At 38.4% G+C, this 24,522-nt stretch overlaps 1 protein-coding gene across 4 annotated transcripts in view; it reads left to right on the top strand.

The window, feature by feature from the left end:
- ABL2 (ABL proto-oncogene 2, non-receptor tyrosine kinase) overlaps positions 1-24,522 on the top strand; it is an 87,785-nt gene that overhangs the window by 54,754 nt on the left and 8,509 nt on the right. For 2 of the 4 annotated variants that reach the window (XM_054587708.1, XM_054587710.1), the window contains exons 1-7: positions 5,902-6,129; positions 10,673-10,735; positions 11,912-12,082; positions 15,424-15,719; positions 20,981-21,253; positions 22,735-22,819; positions 23,806-23,983. In XM_054587708.1, coding sequence (XP_054443683.1) covers positions 6,018-6,129; positions 10,673-10,735; positions 11,912-12,082; positions 15,424-15,719; positions 20,981-21,253; positions 22,735-22,819; positions 23,806-23,983 — 1,178 coding nt within the window. In that variant the 5' untranslated portion in view covers positions 5,902-6,017. Of the gene's footprint in view, positions 1-5,901; positions 6,130-10,672; positions 10,736-11,911; positions 12,083-15,423; positions 15,720-20,980; positions 21,254-22,734; positions 22,820-23,805; positions 23,984-24,522 lie in introns of those variants that run through there. The other 2 variants (XM_054587707.1, XM_054587709.1) reach the window with 1 other exon arrangement.

A 24,522-nucleotide genomic window follows, 5' to 3' on the forward strand; every position in this document is an offset into this window, starting at 1 on the left:
TTTTAAAATTCTTCCACTTTTTTGTCTTCACTGACATCATTCTGTTCCAAGCCAACATGATCCCATTCCTGAACTGCTGCATATTTTTGTTTCTAATTTTGTTCCCTATCTAATCCATTTTTTTCACCCAGTAGCCACAGTGACCTTTAACAAAATGGAAGCCAGACCATATGACCTCCTGCTTAAAACTGTTGAGTGGATTTCTCTTGTACTTGGAATAGAATCCTAAATCCTTAAGGGCTTGGTCTGGCTGGCTCCTGTCTATTTTACTAACTTATTTTTGTGCTCCTCTTCTCACTTCCTCTATTATAGCCACACTCTTCATCTCCTCTGCATACCAGGTTCGTTCCTACCTCAGGGTTTTAACTCTTGCTACATTCTCTCAGTTTAGATCTTTTTTTTTCCTCCTGCCTTAGCTTAAGTGTCACTTTCTTTAAAGTAAACTCCCCACCCTACCCCGACCTGCTTTCTTTATCTCTTATGGATTTTATTTATTTTTTTGCCTGGCACCTAATATTTCCTGCCTGGCAAAGTGCTTTGCACATAGTGACCACTCAGTAAATATTGGACGAAACAATGAATCATTATGTAGATTAAAAGAGCCAAATGTGAAAGTATCAATATTATTTTAGTAATTTTGTAATTGGGGATATAGAAATATAGAAGTAGTTGTTGTGTTCTTGTCTTTCCATTTATTTATAGTCCCCAAATTTTCTATAGTGAGCATATGTTGCTTTTATAAACTTGAAAACCAACCATCGCTCTGCTAATAATTTTGTTGAGTTTAATCTTCTTAGGCTCCCATCCATCATTTTTTGTTGATTAGTTTTTTCATGCATACTTTTTCATTTCATTCCCAAAAATGTTTAGAAGGTATTAGATGGTTTAGATGTTAAAAGAAGCATAGGATCAGAAGAGAATCTTAAAATTTTTCTATTATACTTTTGTAGTATCTTAATTTTTTAGTTTTCTAACTTAAGATACTGTAGTTTTATTTAAATTTTTTTAGCCCTGGCTGGTGTGGCTCAGTTGACTGAGTGCCAGCTTGTGAACCCAAGGGTTGCCGGTTCGATTCTCAGTCAGAGTACATGCCTGGGTTGTGGGCCAGGTCCCCAATTGTGAGAACGCAAGAGGCAACCACACATTGATATTTCTCTCCCTCCCTTTCTCCCTTCCTTCCCCGCTCTCTGAAAATAAATAAATAAAATCTTTAAAATTTTTTTTTGTTTTTTTAAAATAATTTTAATTTTTAAATTACTGTTGACATATATTATTACTAGTTTCAGTCAACATTTACATAACTTATGAAGTAATGACCCCAATAAATCTAGTACGCATCTGGCACCATACATAGTTACTACAATATTATTGATTATATTCCCTGTGCTTTGCTTTACATCCCTGTAACTATTTTGTAACTACTAATTTGTGCTTCTTTAATTCCATCACCTTTTCCACCAGTTTGCCAACCCCCCTCTTCTCTGGCAACCATCAAAATGTTCTCTGTGTCTGTGAGTCTGTTTTGTTTGTTTATTTTGTTCTTTAGATTCCACGTATAAGTGAAATCATATGGGATTTGTTTTTCTCTTTCTGACTTATTTCACTCAGCACAGTACCCTCTTGGTTCATCCAAGTTGTCACAAACAAGATTTCGTTCTTTTTTTATGGCTGAGTAATACTCCATTGTATATATCTAACATACACGTTCTTTATCCATTTGTCTATTGATGGGCACTTAGGCTGCTTCCATATCCTCACTGTTGTAAATAATGCTGCAGTGAACATATGGATGCATATGTCTTTTCAAATTAGTGCTTGGGTTTCTTTGGATAAATAACCAGAAATAGAATTGCTGGGTCCTTCTTTGTCTCTTGTTATGCCTTTGTTTTGAAGTCTATTCTGTTGGATATAAATATTGCTGCCCTAGCTTTTTTTCATTTCCATTTTCATGAAATATCTTTTTTCATCCCTTTGCTTTGTTGGTGTGTCTTTTGCTCTGAAGTGAGTCTCCAGAGTCTTTGTATGAGTCTTGTTTTCAGCCACCCCTCTGTCTTTTGATCAGAACGTTTAATCCATTTATATTTATAGTAATTGTTGATAGAGATGTGCCATTTTATTATTCATATTTTTAATCTTATTTTCCTTCTTAGGGAAGACCCTTTAACATTTCTTGTAATACTGGTTTGGTGGTGATGAACTCCTTCAGCTTTTTCTTGACTGGGAAGCTCCTTTATCTGTACTTTGATTCTAAATGATAGCTTTTCTGGGTGTAGTAGATACTGTAGTCTTCTAAAATTCATTTCCCAAAGAGGTGTCTTGTACCTTTTTTCTCTGTAATGACTTCGCCTTTTTCTGAACCTTGTCTAATTTTTAGTGTGGGAATTGTGGAGGCTTTTTTTCCTTGAGCTGTATGATGAGAGCCGAGCAGTAGTTAATGCAAGGGTGTTCCTGAGTGTCCTGCCATTATAACTGTTCTTAACCCACAGATTATAAATAGAAGTGTAATTATTACCCAAACTTGGCTTTATAGAGAAATGTTGAAATACTGAGGATTTTATTTTAGAGGAGCCTCATTCATTTTGCTCTGTATAGTGCACGTCAAAGGATGATCAGCATGCTTTAGCAAAAAGTACATGTTGATTTGTGTTTGTATGTGTACATTTATAGCATAAATGGTGATCTCTGGTTGTCTAAATAGGAGTTGAACACAGAAACAGCACAGATTAGTTCCCCAAATTCATGAATGATCTGTTTAAATTTATGTAGACATTTTTCACATTCCTGATCTAGAATAAGAAATCTTACTGTTTATTCCCAACTATCCTCATTTAAGAGTAAGGTGATTGACATGAAATATTATGCAGCTATACATAGAGAACTATTTCTATATACTACTATGGAGTGATTTTACAGGTATATATTAAGTAAGAAAAGCAAAGTGGATAAAGAATGTGAAATATCCCCCTGTTTAAGAAAAGGGGAGGAATGCAAATGTGTGTCCATTTATATTAAAACAGTATGAGAATAAAGAATACAAATTTAAGTTACCTCTAAGGAAGGAATGAAGAGGATAAACGGGAGTTATGTCTCAGTATGTAGCTTCAACTTTGGAACCAGGTAAACATTTCATATAAGGAAATAACAGAATTTTTTAAAGCAAAGGCTAAAAACTGAAAAGGAAATGAAACAAATTTACTTCAGCATGTACACTAATGACAGCGGTCCTCAGCGGTTGTGCTCAACAAACCTTTGTTAGCATTCGCGCCGACGGTGCCAAAGCACTGCCGGCTCAACTGCTCGCACCCCCGGAGAAACCCTGCCCGTGGCCCTGAGCTGTCCTGTAGTCGTTGCATTTGTCGCTGCCACATTCTTGTAGTTACTTCAGTAAAGCTGACTTTATTCTTTATTTCCTTGATAAAACAGTAAAACTGATGAATTTTATAAAATCTTGCCTTTTGGATACAAGTCTTTTTAATACTCCATGTGACAAAAATTGGAAGTATGCATAAAACTACCAAAATACCATGGCTGTATTTAGAGAGAGCCACGTGCCATTGTTTTGAGTTGCGATTGAGCAAGCTGAACTGGCTGCCTGTTTCATGGAACACTATTTTCACTTCAAAGACTAAGTGACAGTCTCTTCGGAACTGGGATTTGGCAGACATTTTCTTGAAAATGAATGATGTGAGTTTGCTCCTACAAAGAAAATGGACTGCATTTGTTGGGAATGGTAGAATTTGAGCTTTTAAGCAAAAATTAGAATTTAAAAAAATTAGTAATCACCATTGTGACTATGACAGCTTCCCAGGACTTACAACTTCTCTGATGAGATTGGTGTTGATAGTAATGAAAAAGATGTATCAGTATTGTTTAATGAAATATATCAACATTTAATGAACCAGCATTTCCAGTTAATCAGTACATGGTTGAAAATATTTAAAGTACAGAGATAGACCTATTCCAGCTACAAGACAGAACAACAAATTTCAATTTGACAGAGTATGAAAATTTTATTTATGTGGTTTCAGATTCTACATTACAGGTAACCTTTAAAAAATGACCACTTTTTGAGTTTGGGTATAGAATCAAAGAAGAATATCTATAATAATCTGAAAGACTATTAAAATAACTTTTTGCACCAACATAACCTGTGTGCATTAAGATTTTAATATATTTCAACAAAAATAACATTACAATAGATTCAATGCAAAATGAGGATTCAGTTGTCTTAAGTCAGATAGTAAAAAGATTTGCAAAATATTATTCTTAACCTCGTCTCTTTTGAAGACTAGTTATTTTTTAATAAAATGTTAACATAATGGGTTTATTACTCTAAAATCATAAATATTGTTAAAACTTCAGTTTTAATTTTAAATATAATAAGTAATGATAGATATGACCCACATAATAGAGGCATTAGGAGACCTCAGTGCTTTTTATTCTTAAATTTTTTATTGTTGTAAAATTTACATTTTAAACCAGTTTTAAATAATTTTGTGTGTAATTTAGTAGCTTTAAGTATATACACAATGCTGGTAACCATCCATTTGCACAAGTAGAACAAATTCTAGATATTACATATCTAGTGGAATCATATAATATATCTCTCTCTGTGTCTGGCTTATTTCACTTGGCATATGGTGTTTAAAGCCCATTTATGTTGCAGAATATATCAAAGTTCTATTTCTTTCTGTGATTTAATAATATTCCATTGTATGTATATACCATAGTTTATCTGTTCATCCCCTCTTTACTCCTGGTTACAAGATAAGAGTATTTGAAAATGTAACTTAATTATTGGTAATTTAAATAGCAGATTCACTGATTCAATAGTAAATCATATGATATAAAATATAAATATATATAGAGCATGGATTATGAAGATCTTTTTTCTTATATTTTTTATAATGTAGGGAAGGAGAAATTCAACCTGGTATTTGAAATTCTGAGTCATTAACTGATGTATCTGTTAGTCATTTAATTCTTGCTTTCTTTATGTTAACAGTACTGACATTATAAAGGTTAATTTTATTTAAAGTGTAAGCTTTGTTTTTTAAACTATTAATAATTACCTCCGTCAAAGACATTCTTTCTCTAAGATTATGTTATAATTTTGTTTCAGCTTTATTGAAGGCTGTTTCATTCCTGCTATCCTATAATTTTACCCTGTTTTCTTTATTGACTTGGAACTGGGCACAGTGGCTGGTGCATAGTAGGTGCTTAATAAATATTGAATCAGTAAGTGTTTTTAGCTGTATAGTTACAAACATTCTTGTATTATTTTTGTATATTATACCTCTAAATTCATTTGTTATTTGTAGATGCTACTAGTTTAATTCTCATAATTCTCATTTTCAGGTTCTTTAATTTTATTTAACTTTAAATATTAAAAAAGATTAGACTTTGGCTTTTTGAAGTTTTAAACACGATCATGCCATGTTTTTAACTTTTATTAAACTATAGAGTCAAATATTAGTGAAAGCAGTAATTTCTGGGCTTCTGTGCTTATGAATCAGAATGTAACTATTTCTTTGACTTTGGATTTGTGGTTTCTTGGACTACTTTAAGTGATGCAAAAGATGAGTCTTGTTAGGCGGTTCCTCTTTTTCTAAAAGTGTATATGGTATTTTATTGTAAACAGATTTTTTCCAAGGAAAGCTCTCTATGGTCTTACTAAATCATTTATTTAGGAATGAAATCCCATGTAGATAGACTGGCATATTTTATTGTTTGTTACTGTGTGTAGGTTTTTACTTTTTCTTTTTTTTTCCCCAGTAACCCTTGAGGTTTTATAGTAACCCCATCCTGACTCAGTCTTTTGCTAGTTACTAGACACTTTCCTTTGGGTCGCCCTCCACCCACTGCGGCACTTGTAAATCCTCACTCCTCTATTGGCTCCTCTGGCCACGGAGTGCGTGAGTCAGGGTCACAAGCATGTGCTGTTGCTTGTCGGAGTGGAATTCTGAGACTTCCTCGTTACACAGAACAGTTTAACATTTGTGCTTCTGGGCAGAGGAATGGTCCTGGGGACAGTTCTGCTTCCAGCGAATGGTTATGGCAGAGATCAGGACACATCACTTTGCCGCCTGTGCACTGAGGCTTCGGGAACTGCTCTCCCCAACCTAACAGGTGTGCTTCAGAGGTGGGAGTGTGGGAGAGGGTCTGTACTCACCATAATCAAGTGCAAATGGAGATTTCAGGAAATTAATCTTATGTGTTGCTATTATCTTTCTTCTTGGCCAGTGACGGGGGATGGGTGGGGTGTGTGTGTGTGTGTCCCCAGTATTTTACAGCGGGACCTCAACATATACTTATTGAAAGAAAGAATAAATGAATAATAGGTAATATTTTGTGGTATTAAGATATACATGGCTTGATAGGAAGAATTTAAAGTATATTTTGAGAACTATTGAATGATTTATTCAACCACCTTAAATAGTTTTTAAAAGAGGTATTAAAAAGATTAGCTTTGTAGAGAGCATGCAGCCAGGTGAAGCAGAGTTCTGGCAAGATAAGCGTTTGTCCTTGGAAATGTCTAAGCTGAAAATTTTGTACATTAATTTTTCAAATTCCTACCCGACAGATTTTTTTTTAAGTAAACTGGTGAAAGTTACTGAGTGACCAATTGGTGAAATGTGTTTTTAATATAGTTAAACATTACACTGAGGAATTATCTCTGAATTTCAGTTTGAATTTTAGTCTGGATTTTAACTTATTACTGATGATTTATTTTGTATAAACTTAATTCTATGTTTAGCCTTATTTTTATTGTTTTTCTGCAAGTATATCAGTAGAAAAAAAACTAATAAAACTATCTTTTTTAATAGTCATAACGTATTTCTGCTACCTGTATCCTGTATTCTATAAGTGAAAATCAGAATCTTCTGTTGTCTTGTCACAAGTCTGTGATCTACATGTATAACAATGATTAATAAAAGACTAGCTTACCACCTAAGGCACTTAATGTACAGTAGTCACTTCTCATGGCTCAAAAAGAACATTCCCAGCCTGCACACTTGCGCTTGGGCGGGTGCAGTACATCTGAGTCATCAGATGCTTCTGTTTCAAACTGGAGAGGAAAGTGGTGTAGACTAGATTCACTGGGTAACAGTGACATTTACTTGCTTTTCTTATGGGATTTTTTTCTTTGTCTTTTTGGCCTTTATTTCTTAGCTTGTTCTCCTCATTTAGTTCTTTAACTCTTTATGATTTAATACATGTTCATTCTTGGCCTGAGGAAAATATTAGGATGTTTTTTGTCTCTGAGAAATTTTCCCTTTGTTTTGTGTTAGTGGTAGGACAGTGTTGAGTGGATATCCTGTGCAGACGGATTGTTTGGGAAGTTGACCCTTAGTTCGCTGAGAACAAAAGATTGAGTGGGAAGAAAGAAGAAAGGAAGGAAATAAGGTCTTCTGACTTGACCAAAAAAAATCATAAAGCCAGAGATGGGGTGAAGGGGAGTAAAGCATAAAAAAAGATTGTTTTTCAAGTTGTGGTTCTTAAGTACTTTGGCCTAAAAAATTACTTTTATCCTGTATTTATTATTTTCTATATTTGAGAAATGTACAGTATTGTTTGGGCTGAATACAGGGTGGCCAAAGTACATTTACAGCTCATATGGAAAATGACAGAGTGATTAATAAGTAATACAAGAATGAACTCTCTGTTTCGTGTAGTTACAACTATAAACCTACTTTTGCCCACTCGGATATTTTTTAAGTTTACATAAAATCGTGTCGTAGGTCTTATTCTTTTTTTTTTTTTTTCCTTTTGTTAAATAACGTGGTTTTTAAGAAGCCAACTTGCCTTTAACAACCCTCCTTTGAGCTTGATGGAGTTCCTCTTCAGTGCAGATGAACTGTATGTCATAGACATGTCTTGCACATTGACAGTCTGTCACTCTTCTGTCATCAGTGCAGAATCCTGCTCATCCCATTTAAATGCTTTCTGTTCTCGGAAACCTTTTCTGACTTCAGAGCTTTGTTTTCTATTCTGTCCTCTCAGAGAATTCTCTGAGTACATTAATCATTTATTCAGCACATCTTTTTTGAGAACCTCTTATATCCATGCGCTATTCTGGGTGCTTGGGATTTATCAGTGAACAAAGCAGACAGAAATCCCTGTTCTCATAAAACTGATATTCTAATTGAGGGAGTTAGATTAATACACATGAATATAATAATAAATTATATTTTTGTGGTAATAAGAGGTGTGGAGGGACATAAATGGGAAAGGGAGACACCGGGGACATGGGAGTGATGTCGGGAATAGATGTATTTTAAAATAGGACAGTCAGAGGATGCCGCACCGAGAGGGTCACAGTTAAGTGTCCTGCGGGCATCTGGGGGAGGAGCGGGTTAGGCAGAGGGTAAAGCCAGCACGGAGGTTCTGAAGCGCGGGAGTGGCCTGTCCGCTCAAGGAAGGCCAGTGGCCGGAATGAGGCCAATTAGGGGAGAGGAGTAGGAAGACGATTTCTGCAAGTTGCAAAGGGCCTTGCAGGCCCTTGTTAGGACTTCAGTTTTCCCTCGAAGATAAAGGGCGCTGTCCAAGAGTTGAGTTTGAGCACAGGAGTAACACAGCCTGACTTTGGCTTCACAGACTGGCTGGTGCCTTGAGACTAGAGAGCAGAGAGTGCGGACAGAAGCATGGAGATCAGTTAGGAGTCCAGGGAAGTTACGGAAGTGAGAGATGGCTGTGGTGGCAGGGCGGTCACAGCGGAGGGGCGAGAGAGGACTAGATCCCGAACGTAATTTCGAGTGCAGTGCCCGTGTGATTTCCTGACGGACTGGATGCGATATGTGAGAGCAAAGAAGGAGCCGCAAATGATTCCAGGGGTTTTTGTTTTTCTCCCCAGCTTTATCGATACGTTGACATACAAGATTATGTAAGTTTCAGGTTTATGATGTGTTCAGTTGATACTCCTGTATACTGCTGAATGGTAAGGTCTACTTACTCTCTTAGTAACTTTCAAGTATACAGTGCATTGTTATTAAGTATAATCACTATGCTATACATTAGATCCCCAGAACAACTTGTTAAAGCTAGAAGTTTGTACTCAAACTTTCAAGGTTTTTGGCTTGAGCAACTAAAAAGATGAAATTGTCATGAACTGAGATGAGGAATTCGTGGGAGAAGCATATTTGGGGAAAGAAGGAGGGTGTTTTTTGTTTTTGTTTTTTTTATCGTAAGTCCAAATAGTGGTTTATAATGTTTATATTTTGAAGCTCAGCATAAGGCTGGCGTATAGTAGGTATTCAGTAATGAATAGATGCTCACTATATTAGTTTTGTAAACATCGCATTTGAATACACTGGGTTTCACAAAGTAAGATATAAATGTATGGTATTTGCTGATTTTGGCCTCATAGAGCTTAAGAGTTGGTTTTAGTGTCTGCTTGATTATTATTTCTAACTTGGTCATTGAAAGTACAAAAGTTAAGTTACCCTTGGTGTTCCTTTTATAATTTCAAACAAGGGGACTTCTACTTAAGGAAATGTATTTTAATTGTTTGATGATCATTAAACAGAGTAATAATCACAAAGCACTGTAATATATTACCATCATCACTAGCAAGAAACATTGGTGTGGATCATACTATATTTTGTATAGAATATTATGAATATTCTTTGTACTTTTGACATTCTTTTCATGTTTACTATCAAGGGCTGGCATTTTGTAGCCCTATGGAAATTCTGTGAGGGTACATCATTTTTCATTAGAATGAAGAAAAACATGGTACATATGGCTAGGATGTTTCATATAATATGGTGTTTTGTTTTATAATCATAATTGGTTATTTTAGTATATAATGTAGCTGTTCCCATTCACTATAACTCTGCCTTGAGACAAGGAGCAACACATCTGTTTCAAATTAACTTGTCAGGACATCTGGACATATCTTTAGGTTTGTCATAATATTCCTAATGTAAAACAACTTAATTAGCTGTGGAATTTTAAAGCTATATTCCTTTTTAAAGAAGAAGGAATGTGATGAAGTGAAGTAAACTCTAAACTGTTAGGAGAATTACAGATTCAACCCACAGCAGGAATTTGTCTTTCATGTAGACAGTTATGAAACCATTGGTTAATGCTATTTTGAAATTAAAATACATGTCATTGTTTCCTGTCACTTACATTTTTGTGTAATTTGGTCATTCAGTCAACAGTTATTGAACACATACTATGTAACTCCTTGCTAGAAAGAAAGATACCGTTCTAATGCCAGAGGGCACATTGTGAAGTCTGGGGAACAAACATGCGTTGAGGATATTGTAAAGATCAAGACAGAGGGTGCTAATGCATCAAGTGTAATGCTTTTTGGGGGCAGCGGGAAGAGGAGCATGTGAGGCTTCTTAGGGGAGGTTATATTGGAGCTGAGTGTTACAAAATGAGGAGTCAGCCAGTCAAAAAAAAAAAAAAAAAAAAGGGGTGGAATGGGATCACATTGCAGGTAGACAGGACAGTGTGAACAGAGGCAAAGAGGGAGAAAGCATCATGGGGCATGTTAATGTTTAAAACTTGAGGTGTGGAATGGGGAGTGGTGAAGCTGGAGAAGTAGGTGGCGACCCGATCTTACAGCCCTCGAAGACCATGTAGAAGAGATTTTAGCCTGATGGTGAACTATTGGAGAATCTTCGAAAGAGTGACACGGTCACGTTTTTGTTTTGAATAGATCACTTTGCCAGCTGTGTGGAGGATGGATTTGAGGGGGACAAGACTGGAGGCGGTAGTCCAGGTGAGAGATGGTGGGGTCCAAACGAAGGCCTTGGCTGGAGAGGTGGAGAGGCGGGAGTGGGTTGGAAAAGAAATAAAACCACACATACAAGGCTTTTTCTTCTTCAGATATGATAAAACCAATTTTCAATTAAAGATGAATGGGAGAAAGACATAATTAGGAAAGTGTTGTTATATGACATAGGCAGTTAGTAGCATGTAGCTGCTGAAAACAATTCCAGTGATTAAGAACATTGCTACTGGAAGAACAGTGTAGTTTTTGTATAATTGACCTGGGCTGTGAAAAGGTGGTGTAGGAGTCACCTGTTTGTGTCATATGACTGAACCTAGCGACCATGAACCCTGGGGGAAGAAGCCAGGGCTTCCGAGGCTGCCACCGTGACCCATGGTAGAAACTAAATATGTGTCCATTGTTGACGATATTTTCTAGAGCCTTCAATTACGTTACTAATGTTTTACAAAAATGAAGCATCTAGGAAAAGAAAATAGGGAAGAATTTTTTTTTTTTCATCAAAACAACAATTGTAAGCTATTTTAGACAGTGCATGGTAAACAAAGGTATTTTGGAATGGCGAGAACATTTTGTATTAAACCAGAACATCTGTTGTTTAACAGATAATTTTAGGATTTTCTTTTCTAGAAGCACTATTTTTACATGTAAATGGGAGGTCTGGATTTATACAATATGAGTATATTTCTTAAAATCTGTTATCTTTTCCACAATTATTTTACAGGAAGAGTAAGGGGAGAAGGGTAGTTTGGGAAGGCTTAGAAAACATAACTGTTCCTTCTTAGAACCACACCACCAGAATAAAATACCTTGTATTTTTATAAAACAAATTGTCAATTCTTTGAGATTTTTTTTTTTTTTCATTTTGAGAAAACTATGCTCTTCCTATTAATTTCTGATTTGGGTCAGTGATATAAATCACGGTTAAATGTGACCTTTTCATTTTGTGTTTTCTCTATCTTGTTATATTTTCAACAAGCAGTTGTCTCTTATGTTTAGGACCTAGTGCCATGTGCTCAATTCGTGATTTCACAACCATCTAGTTTTGTTCCTCGCTAGAGCTGTCCATCTACGCCAGCAGCTAAAATATTGCATGTGTACTGAATTCAAAAGGAATTTTCAACTGTTGGACTTACTGTGAATTCCTTTCTCTCCTGTGTCTTTCAGAGGCCTTGCACCGCCCCTATGGCTGTGACGTTGAGCCCCAGGCACTGAACGAGGCCATCAGGTGGAGCTCCAAGGAGAACCTGCTGGGAGCCACTGAGAGTGACCCTAATCTCTTTGTTGCACTTTATGACTTTGTAGCAAGTGGTGATAACACACTCAGCATCACTAAAGGTGAGCTTCTGAGGAACATTCTCTCACTTTTCAGTTACTAGTGGTTAGGAAATAAAGGGGCCTGTTCTAGATTCTGCCTCTAAAATTAGCCGGGTGATCTGGGCCCAGATTCTGTTGGTTCATAATGGTCCTTTTTTTTAACCTGTGTATGGAACAGTGCCACTTGGTCTAGTTTATAGGGCTTATTAAGGATAAAATGAGATAAAGTACTCTAGAAAAAACACCACACAGTATATACACAAATGTTCCTCGTTCTCAGAATTCATACTTCACGTACCGTGCCAGCATTGTCTGCCACAAAGGGGAGGCTCACCACACGTCTCTCGCGTTGGTAATGGCGCTTATGTGCCCAGACACCAGTGCTGGCCCAAGTGTTGTCTGTGACTGAGTGCCTGAGAACCCTTTGTTACCAGTTGGCGATGTGATCAAGAACTTGAGCCCAAAATGTAAACCAACTGCATTACTAAGTACAGTATTTATTATTTAGTTCCGCTGACATTTTCTTTTTTTGGAGCAAGACTTTCAGCATGAAGCAAGTAGTCTTTTAGTGATTCGCAGTCTGGCGCAAGCCTCTTATCTTACGGTGGAACTGCTTTGAGCAGCACCACAGTAAGACAGTCTATCTTTCATTTGTGTTTGTATGGATCCGTGAAAAGAATAGTAGGAAGCGCTTCCATTCTAGGAATACTCTTAGGCTAGTAGTTTATTTCAGTAGTAAATTCTTATAAAAGGGAATGCTAAAAATATGACCAAATAAAATCATCCATTATTGGTATTTTGAACAAGGACAGAAAATATGGAACTTGGAGAAAAAAATAGAAGTATGGGACATTGTCATTGTGTGCATAAATTGGATTGCTAATTTGCCCAAGCTTGTTCTTGTCTTTTGAACCTATGAAAGCGTCCTACTGGGAAAAATATGTATTTCAGGATAATTTTTAACTAAATGAAATTGTAATGTAAGTGATTATTTGTCAGACATATGCTATTTATTTTTAAGGTTCAAGCTGAGATATTAAATGGGAGTAGATATAAGTAAAACTTTTATGTATATCAGTTTTTTAAATCCAGCCAGATTCATCAAAAACAGAAATGCTTAAAACTGAGCCTCTCAAACTGGGCTGTAAGTATGTCCCAGGATGGACGTGGTGGCATGAGTGTGTGTGCCAGGAGGCTGAGAGGTGCAGGAGGAGAGGAATGTGCGTGATCTCCTGGTGTCCGTTTACTTGAAGATTTTGGGTAGTTTGGGGGTGGGATGGTGAAGGTATTTGTATGTGTGTAAGGTGTGTGTTTATGCATTGGGAAGGAATTTTATACTTTACAGTAGTTTCTTTGAGCTCCAACAGACCCTTACACCTTTAGTGATACTTCAGTGGAGAAGTTTGTGAAGATATGGTTCGCAACATTCTTTCCTAGATAAATTTGCTTGTCAATGTTTTCCAAGATAGCAGTCACCGAGGAAACATCGGTAAAGTTTTTTGAATCATCACTTACTAGTTACGGCAGCCACTAGTGTGCAGCTCAAGGAATGGGATTTCCTTTACCTTATGGTCAACAGGGAATCTTGTAAAACCCCATGTAATGCCAGATTTTTACATCAGGTTCTTACTAATGTAAGATGATATCATGCTAAAGCTATTTTATTATTTTAAAGACAAGAAAATATATTTTAAAAATACAATACTTTTTTTTACTTCCTTTTTCTTTGATGGTGGTATTTTGCCTGAATTTTAAAAAAGTTCTCCCAGGGTTCCTCTGTCAATAGGGCCAATGTTTTGCATCCCTACCAGCCCATACCCCTGTCAGTTTCCTTCCAGAGTGGAAATTCTTTTCCTAACTTGAAAGAGAGGAAGACAAACAAAAACCTGGAGTATTTCATTGTATCCTAATTGTGATGACCTTCCATTACCAGTTTTGATAAGGAAGCAACAGTAATATAGGTAGTAAAATACTTAGGGTTTACTTCCTCTAGTTCTTGTGGAGTAAAATAGAAAAGTTATAGAGCAAATTTTAATTTCTTTTTTTCTAGCAATCAAAAGATCTTTTTCCTGTGCATTTCCACCCCCATACCACCCACACTCCTACCTGGCTGTACATATGTATATTTTATATATAGAGTTAAAATGTGTATGAGTCCATACTCTTGTGTTTTTTCTCATTGACTGTCTCCTATGCAGGTGTCTTGGGTGAGATAGTAGGGGCTAATAGAAAGTTATCCCCTGGTAGACATTTTTGTAGGCTGCTGAAAAAAGTTAGATGGCTGCGAGAATAACGATTTTGAGTTTTTCCTTAGTAGCTTTTGCTTGATAACTACTGGGCCATGTGCTTTTGATGGATTTGGTTTTACTCTGCTTTCCTACACTGAGAAGTGGTCATGAACTAGGTAGGAAGGCTTGCATCTCTCAGTCAGGGGCCTATGGCCTTAGAATAATTGTTTAGATTATCAGGTGTTACTAATGATTGAGCTTTCACCTGCCCTGTTTTGTCTGTGCTGCAAGTGCAGGGGCAAAGATACTCTGAGTAACTCGGATCTTTTGTTCCAACATCAGACTCAGGTTCCTTTCCCACATACTAATTTTAGAGGACTGGGTAGGAGTGACTCATTCTTGGTCAGGAATGGGAGGGAAACTGGGAAACTGTAACTATTTAAAGCTGGAGTCCTGGAACCGATTTTGCTTGGGGAGCCCTTACTGCTCATTTCCCATCCCCCAGCCAATTTTCTTTCTGAAAACAGTGCTGAAAGTTCTGTGGTCTGTGCTTTTGTTTATTTATTTATTTTTTTACATTGATGGTTTTGTTGCCTTGGTATCAAGTGAAATTTGGAAATAATGTTGTTTCATGTAGAAATAACATTGTGTTTCCCATGGTTTATCCCTTGACTTAATTAATCCTTGATTGCTTGTTAATATTGAACCATGTATAAAAGACATTCCTTGACAAATTGTTTTGGGGGCAAATGAATTTTATTTATTTATTTTTGAAGGGTGAGACTGTGTCATTTTCCAGCCTTTGAGTGACTTTTTACCCTTGTATTCCACCTTACTACCATAGATGGAGTTTCTTAAAGACATTTTTTTAGTTGGTGTAAAAATCTTTTAAAACCTGTAGTAAATGCCACAATGCCACTTCTAACTATGCTGCTTTTGTTGAAGGTACAAATTAAAGAGATCAGTGACGATGTGATGAACAGTTAAGTTTGTTTTCAGTATTTAAAAAACTGTATTGGTATAAAAGTTCCTGATTGATTTTTCAGTGTGTTTAAAGTTTGACAGTAGACTCCTTTTATTTGAGATAAAGTCCTAACATCTTCTCTTTCATTCTGTGACGGCTTTCACGGCTAGGTGAAAAGCTGCGAGTCCTTGGTTACAACCAGAATGGCGAGTGGAGTGAAGTTCGCTCTAAGAACGGCCAAGGCTGGGTGCCAAGCAACTACATCACCCCAGTCAACAGCCTGGAAAAACATTCCTGGTACCACGGACCTGTGTCACGCAGTGCGGCAGAGTATCTGCTCAGCAGCCTGATCAATGGCAGCTTCCTGGTGCGGGAAAGCGAGAGCAGCCCCGGGCAGCTCTCCATCTCGCTCAGGTATGAGGGCCGTGTGTACCACTACAGGATCAACACCGCCACGGACGGCAAGGTAAGGCTGGCGGCCAGCTCCGGGCGTGGGCTGGCTGCTCTTCAGAAACTACGTGCAGAATGACTGAAGAGTGTAGTTTTCATGGCTGACGTGAAAGAGAACAATCACTGATGGGAGTGTGGGCTGTTTCTCACATTAGAGAGAGCTTACTCTTTTCAAAAGAATACGGTAATGGAAATTTAAAACAGTATTACAGCCCTGACTGGTGTGGCTCAGTGAGCTGGGCGTTGTCCCACAGAACAAAAGGTCGCCGGTTCAATCCCTAGTCAGGGTTCGTGCCGGGACTGAGGGTTCGGTTCGTGGTTAGGGCACGTGCGAGAGGCAGCCAGTTGATGTTTCTCTCCCTCCCCTATTTCTAAAAATAAATAAAATCTTTTAAAAAGTAAATAAAACAGTATTACATTAATAGTTTAATGATGAGCTAGATGTGAAAAAGAACAATGAAGGAAATTGCTCAATGAGTTAGCTGTTCTAATTATCGTTTATATATAGACACATATATATCTAATACAATGTATAGAATTTACAAATTAAACCTTGTATCTGAAAATTGTAATAATCTCTACCAGAAAGTTCACAGAGTAAGACTACTATTGATCATTAATACATGTTAATGTAAATAGATGAATCATTTAGTAGTTTACATGTTGGAAAGACCAACTAGTTTAGAATGGTTGTGGTAGAATGGAACTATTTCACTTTATAAACTGTAAATCATAGGCTTATATCAGTACTTCCATTGCACCGTGCTTTTAGATTGAATCATCTCTTCCATTCTTTTCCTTTATGTGATATGCATAATAGAGGGAAAGCACAGGCTTTGGAGCAAGCAGACCTGGTTTGCTGTGTAACTCCACCATTTTTTATAACTTTGGGACCTTACATTAGGGCTCAATTTCCCATCCTACTTTATTGGATTCTTGTGAGGTTTAAATGAAATAACTTCCATAAAACAGAAGGGCTGGTACAAAATAGGAAATAAGAAAATTATGAATTCTCTTTTGCGCCACCTTATAGACATCTTGTCTCTTTTTTAAAATTATATTTTATTGTTGATGCTATTATAGTTGTCCCAATTTTTCCCTTTTTGTCCCCCCTCCCCTGCTCCCCCAGGCAGCCTCCACACTCTTGTCCGTGTCCATGTCCATGGGTCCTGCACATATGTTCTCTGGCTACCCCATGTCCTGTGCTGTGCTTTACACCCCCATGACTATTCTGTGACTAACTTGTGCTTCTTTAATCCCGTCACCTTTTTCACCCAGGCCCCATCTCCCCTCCCACGTGGGAATCTCTGTATATGTGATTCTGTTTCTGTTCTGCTTGTTTATTTTATTTTTTAGATTCGATTGTTGATAGATATGTATTTATTGCCATTTTATTGTCAATATTTTTGATCTTCTTAAAGAAGACCCTTTAACATTTCATGTAGTACTGGTTAGTGGTGATGAACTCCTTTAGCTTTTTCCTATCAGGGAAGCTTTTTATTTATCCTCCGATTCTAAATGATAGCTTTGCTGGGTAGAGTAATCTTGGTTGTAGGTCGCTGCTTTTCATCACTTTTGACTATTTCTTGCCCATCCCTTCTAGCCTGCAAAGTTTCTTTTTGAGAAATCAGCTAACAGCCTTATGGGGGCTCCCCTGTAGGTACCTAACAGCTTTACTCTTTCTGCTTTTCAGGTTCTCTCTCTGTATTTAACCTTCGGCATTTTAATTATGAGTGTTCTCTGTGTGGGCCTCTTTTGGTTGTTCTTGTTTGGGACTCTCTGTGCTTCCTGTACTTGTATGTCTATTTCCTTCACCACGTTAGGGAAGTTTTCTTTCATTATTCTTTCAAATAGGTTTCTAATTTCTGGCTCTTTCTCTTCTCCTCCTGGCGCCCTTATGATGTGAATGTTGGACCTCTTGAAGTTGTCCCAGAGGAACCTTTCACTATCCTTATTTTTTTTGGATTCCTTTTTCTTCTTGATCTGTTTGGTTGTTTTTTGTTTTTTGGGTTGTGTGTTTTTTGTTTTTTGGTTTTTTGCTTCCTTATGTTCCCAATTGCCGATTTGATTCTTAGCTTCATCCACTCTATTGCTGATTCTCTGTAGATTGTTCTTTATTTCAATTAATGCGTCCTTCATTTCTGACTAGATTTTTTTAATGGCTTTAGGTCCTCACTTAAGTTCCTTGAGCATCCTTATAACCAGTGTTTTGAACTCTGCATCTGATACATTGCTCTTCTCCATTTTGTTTAGCTGCTTTTGTGGAGTTTTGTTCTCTTCTTACATTTGGGTAAGAATATTCTATTCTATTCTATTCTATTCTATACCTTACATTTGGTACAGCCTCCCCTATTACCCAAGCTGAGTACTCAAGGTGCGCTTACTCTGGGCTGTGTACATCCTCCTCTTGTAGTCAGACCTTGATTGCTGTTAGCATGTCCAAGGTCAGCCACCCCCTGTGTTCCCTCCTGGGTCGCACATCATTAGCTACAAAGTGACCTGCGGATGGCTGCTACTTGTGCTGGGCTTTCAGGTGCCAGGTGAGGCCAAGCTTTGAACCAAGACTTGCTGCTTCTAGTGCTGGGCCTGGGCCAACTTAGCGAGAGATATGGGATTCACTGACACCAGATGCCTCTTGTTTGAGAGAATTCAGGAAAATCTGTAGCATGGGCCAAGACAAGCCACTTGTATGAGAAAGCCACTTGTATGGGAAGAGCTTGGGCAGGCCTGATATTTGGGTGGGGCTGGGCCTGAGGGAATCACCAGGGTGAGGCAAACAATGTGAGCCAGGTTGATGGAAACATCAGACATGGCTCTGTGGCTCTCTCAGGGGAGGGCTCAGAGAAGAATAAATGGTCTCTTCCAGCACTTCCGTCTGGGAGAAAGCTGCCCCCAGCTCTTGCCCTGATGCCTGTTAGTTCAGTTCCTCCTTGTATGTCTGTGATGGTTTTCATTCTGATGCCCTTGGCGTTGGAGCTTAGAGGGAGTGAGTGCAAATAAATCTGTGTGCAGGCCCTTTAAGAGGAACTGCCTGGGATTTCAGCAATTTCTGTCTTCCACAGTCTCAGTCCCCGCTTGTGTTTGCAGCCAGAAGTTATGAGGACTTACCTTTCTGGCACTGGCATCCTGGGCTGAGGGGACTGGTGTGAGGTTGAGATCCCTCGCTCCTGATATCTCCCAGTTTTTATCTGTCACACGTGGGTGTGGGACCAGCCCATTCTGCATCTCCACCCCGCTTACCAGTCTTGATGTGGTTTCTTCCGTAATTCTGTAGTTGTAGGACTTCCATTTGGCTCAATTTCTGATGGTTCTGAATGCTGGTTATTCTATAGTTTAATTGTATTTTTGATGTGGTTGTGTGAGGGGGCAGACTGTGTTTACCTACACTACCATCTTGACCAGAAGTATCTCATATTGTTTCTTGGCGAAACCAAATAGAATCAGATAAGTAATAATGTAGGAGAGACCCAGCAGCTCCACTTCTGGTTATATACCCAACAGAAATGAGTACACGTGTACAGAAGGCATGTACAAGAATGTTCATAGCAACATTAGTTGTAACAGCCCCAAACTAGAAACTCCCAACTGTCTAACATAATCAGAATGAATTAACAAATTGTAGTATATTTATAAAAAGCAATCTCATACAGCGACAAAGATGAACATAGTACTGATACATAACACATCAAGAAAACTATGGCCCTCCAGCTGCCGGCTTTTGTAAATAAAAATTTATGGAATGCAGGCACATTCATTTGTTTGTGTATTGTCTATGGCTGCTTTTTCATTATTACAGCACCTTTGAGTAGTAGCGACAGATAAGCTACAACAAGCCTAAAATATTTACTAGCTGACCCTTCACAGAAAATTTTGCAGATCCCTACCATAGATGGATCTCACATATGTAAAGCTGAGTGAAAGAGATTAGGGATCGCGGGGGGCGGGGGAGCAGGGATGACTGCTGATGGGAATGAGGTTTCTTTGTGGGGCGATGAAAATGTTTTAGAGTTAGTTAGCGCTAATGAGTGGATGGCCTTGTGAATATACGTAAACCACTGAATTGTGCACTTGAAAGTGGTGAGTTTTAGGGTATGTGAATTTTATCACAATAAAAAGTTGAGCAGACTAGACATTTTATAAACAGAAATCTTGGACAAATAGATACTATTTCTGACTGTATTAACATTTTAATGCTATAAAATATTATGTGAATCTCTTAAAATTCTGACATTCTACAGCCTGAATTAGGCATGCTGGTTTTATGTTTTATTTTTGCCTTAAGATTCAGGTTTTTTAAATATGTTTTTGCCCTGAATTAAGTGTTAATTTGATGAAAACTCTGCTTTTAAAATCATCACTTAGTGGCTTCCAAAAATTAAAATTAAACTTGAGGGGGAAAAAAAGTGGAGCGATAGAAAAAGCAGACACAGAACAACGTATACTGGATGATTCCATTTGCATAGAGTTCAGAAGCAGGCAAAGCTCTTCCGAGGTGTTCGAAGTCAGCAGCGTGGCACTTTTGCAGGGGTGAGCCGCTGAGAGGGCACGAGGGGAGGCTCTGGGTGTGGGTGCTGTTACAGTTCTTGGCGGGGGAGAGATTAACATGGGTGAGTCCATTTTATAAAAGTCAGCAATTCTCCATTTATTGTACACTTTGCTGTACACAATAAAAGTGGTGTTTTGTTTTTTTTTAAATAAGCTCCCTCAGGAGGTAAGACTTAGAGACTGCTATCTTACTTTATACTTACTGCCGATCTCAAACTAACTACTGTTTTGTTAACAGAGTCTCTGAAAAGCACATCCTAATTAAATAAAAATTATAAGATAATAAATACTCTCTTTTTACTCCCCAAAATTGAAATCAGTGGTTTTCAAGTTATGTTCTGTGCAAGATTCTGCGGGGGTATTTGATAAGCTCACAGGAGACCGAGTTCCCTTGTGCCTACTTTAATAAGTGAATCTCTTCCTTTATTTGTCTAATATATTTGGGTTCCACAGTCTTGGAGCTTAAAAAATGTTTGAAGACCAATGATCTTGATGATCCAGACAGATATCTTAGAAGTTTTCCCCCAAGACTACAGCTAATTTAGGAAGCATAGGAAAAGTGGCTTAAGTAAGATTAAAATGAAGTTGTGTGTTTTCCCTTACCATCATCATTGATTCCTTTCATTAGCCTCCCAGGTTTGTATATTCACACCAGTGAAAAAATGGACTTTAAAGAAAACTTTCTGGTGTCTTTTCAAGTCAGTTTAGCTTTTCTCCTGCCTTTCTTACCAGGTGTACGTGACCGCTGAGAGCCGCTTCAGCACCTTGGCGGAGCTTGTCCATCATCACTCCACAGTGGCGGATGGGCTGGTGACAACATTGCACTACCCCGCACCCAAGTGTAACAAGCCTACAGTTTACGGCGTGTCCCCCATCCATGACAAATGGGAAATGGAACGAACAGATATTACCATGAAGCACAAACTTGGGGGTGGTCAGTATGGAGAGGTTTATGTTGGCGTCTGGAAGAAATACAGCCTGACAGTTGCTGTAAAAACATTGAAGGTGGGTTGCTGAAAATTACAGTTTTCAGGCATCTTTTTTTTTTGTGCTGAATCACTTGAAAATAGCAGCGTGCCCTTCTTTAACTTCGGAACACTTTCCACCCACTGGTGCCAAGCACAGCAGATTGTGATGCTCAACCCTCGTGCCATTGCTCACAGTGCAGCAAAACCCATGTGTCGGGGGGGTCTGTCTGTCTGTTTCTCCTCCCTTCTCTCTCTCTCTCTCTCCCCCTCTCTCCTCTCTCTCTCTCCCCCTCTCTCCTGTCCTCCCTGTCTCCTCTCTCCTCTCTGCCTCCTGCTCCCCTTTCTCCATGAGAATAGATCACTTCTTGTTCTTAATTGTCATAGAAGTCTTTTTCCTGATGCCACGCTCTCTGTAAGCATCCTGGTATCAAAATACGGGGCTGCCACTCGTCCCGTTCTCTGAAGGGTCTACGTGCCTCCGCGGCTCGGCCCTGTCACTCGTAGGGGCTGCTCTTCAGCTGTGAGTCATGGCCAGTTCTTTTTAGCAAGGCTTCATTAAGCATCTTCTGAGTGTGAAGCAGTATTTAAGGCCTTGCAAACATGCATCGCTCCTTAGGGAATTTGTCAGGAAGACAGACATGTAAACAGCTAAACTGTTGTGTCTTCTCTTTCAAAGCTGAGGTATTTCAGGAAGTAAACTATCGGAGAACTGAGTTATACAAGTCTCCTGTGTTTGTTTCAGTTGTGATAAGATGTGATGGCTGAATTTTACTCATCCTGCTAATTTTTACTTGTTTCGAATAGTGGATAAATTTAAGGACATTTTTCTTTCTTAATTAGACTGCTGTAGAAGATACTAGGTTATGATAAAATTTCTTGACATACATTAACATATTCAAAAGATGCCCCCCCCCCTTAAATTCAAAGTTAATGAAGGGATATATTTATCGCAGTCATGGCAGGGCCCCAAATGTGATATTAAAACTCATTGAATTGATTACTAGTAAGACTATTTTAAATATTGTTGGCCTTATTTTTCAATCTGTCTCTTCTCTCTCTCATCCCTCCCTGCACCACATCTTTCCTTCTTATTGAATTTAGTGGGGTGACACTGGGTAACAAAATTCTACAGGTTACACGTGAACAGCTCTGCAGCACATCGCCTGTACACTGTGTTGTGTGTGCAACGCCCCCAGTCCAGCCTCGGCCCGGCACCATGGATCCCCCGTCCCTTCCTCCACCCTCCCTGCAGTCACCACTCTGTTGTCCAGGTCCCTGAGTTTTTTTCTCTTTTTTTCTTTTTTGCTCAAACCCTAACACCCCAGCCCCCTTCCACAGAGCTGTCAGCCTGCTCTCTGAGCAGTCTTTCTGTTTTGCTTGTTAGTTCATTAGATTCCACATATGAGTGAAAAAGACGCCCCCTTTTAAAGCGGAAGTTTTATGATTATGTGTTGACTCAAATGGTCAAGATGGAGAATCATCCCTCTTTTTTTCTTTTTTATGATTCCCCCCTTCCAGGAAGACACCATGGAGGTAGAGGAGTTCCTGAAAGAAGCTGCAGTGATGAAGGAAATCAAACATCCTAATCTGGTACAGCTATTAGGTGAGGGAACTTGCCCAAACCGTAGGTTTTCTCCAAGATGCTTGTCCCCCAGCTCTGCTATCTCCACGTCCTCCTCTGAATCGCTATGGTAAAAGCTTCAAGTGTGAATTGACTCAATAAGTGGTTGTTATTGTAATTAGCAAGCTCTGTATTTAAAAGTGGCTCAAGAATCAGTGGTCAGGATGGATTGCAATATATAAAAACAGCCCAGTTTGTGGTAATTGCCCCAGATTCAAAGTTCAGAATTATTTGAAATGATTACAAATCAAAAACTCTCACAAAATAATTTCACAAAATAGAGACATTAAACAAAGAGCTATTAAAAGGAAGCATATTAAAAATTGTGACCACACCCATCAGTTTACCTTTATAAGCAGAAAATGCTGTGCTCTGGTAGGTTGGCTTCTCAGCTGTTCAGGTCACAAAGAAGCCAGTGTGTGTACCCTTTGCCCTTTTCAAAATAGAGACACTTTCTTTGGGTGTTCAAATTGAGCCAAACTAGGCCAAAGGAAATAATTTCTTACTGGTTCTTTACAGGGACTTTGCCATGTATTTGACTGTGGAAGAATTATAATCTTACAAAGTGCTGTTGCAGGCTGGGCTCGCATGTCTCCAGCATGTGCATAATCGCGGTTGTTTTCAGATAAGCATCGTGCGCCGCAGTTGAGAATGGGAATCGTAGGCAGACACCGAACTCTTGAAATTTTGGTCATCCTGACCCTTTATGGAATTAACACAAGTAACTCTGCTTTTGCCCAAACAGCAAATACTCAAGTGCATATGAATTTCCAGAATTGTGTAATGGAAGTAGAGACTCCTTTATTAACCATGTTCTTAACTCGGCTATATTATTTTTAGAGAATGTGATGGCAAGGGAAAAGATTACTGCTGAATTAGATTTTAAAAGTTGTTGATTATTTTTGCCAGAGTGCTTTGGAATGTTTGCATATATGGTAATGAAACAAGCTTTATTCCTAAACTCTCAGGTGTGTGTACTTTGGAGCCCCCATTTTATATCGTCACTGAGTATATGCCGTATGGGAACTTGCTTGATTACCTCCGAGAATGCAACCGAGAAGAGGTGACTGCAGTTGTGCTGCTTTACATGGCCACGCAGATCTCGTCTGCCATGGAGTATTTAGAGAAGAAGAATTTCATCCATAGGTGGGTGAAGCCTGCCGATGGCCTGTGGCTAATGTGGAGCTGCCGTGCTTGCCATGCAAGTAAAGGGAAGGCTGTGTGGGCCTTCCCGGAGATCCTTGGATGGTTTGGGAAAGCAGTTTTCCCTTTCACAGGGCCCGTTAGGGTGCCATTTCCAACTTAAAAACCTGTGTACTCTGATTAAAATATTAATGAGGTGCCTCTGCTCTTCTCAAAACAAAAAGCTCTTTATTTTGCCCAGGACTATTTCAATAGCCTTTTGCTTCATTTAGTGGCTTAATTTAGAAAATAGTGCTCTGTCTTAGTAAAGATCTTAAACCCGTGTAGGCAGTATCTGTTGCTCACCTCTGAAACCTATCCCAATGTGCAATTGACCCTTGAACAACATGGGTTTTGAACTGTGAGGATCCACTTATACACAGATACTTTTTCAATAAATACAGTACTGTAAATGTATTTTTTTGTTCCTTATGATTGTCTTAATATCATTTTCTTTAGCTTACTTTATTGTAAGAATACAATATAATATATAATCTTATAAC

This window comes from Pteronotus mesoamericanus, unplaced genomic scaffold, assembly GCF_021234165.1.
Source record: "Pteronotus mesoamericanus isolate MK-2021 breed Mesoamerican mustached bat unplaced genomic scaffold, CSHL_Meso_final scaffold_1186, whole genome shotgun sequence".
Classification (NCBI taxonomy): Eukaryota; Metazoa; Chordata; class Mammalia; order Chiroptera; family Mormoopidae; genus Pteronotus; species Pteronotus mesoamericanus.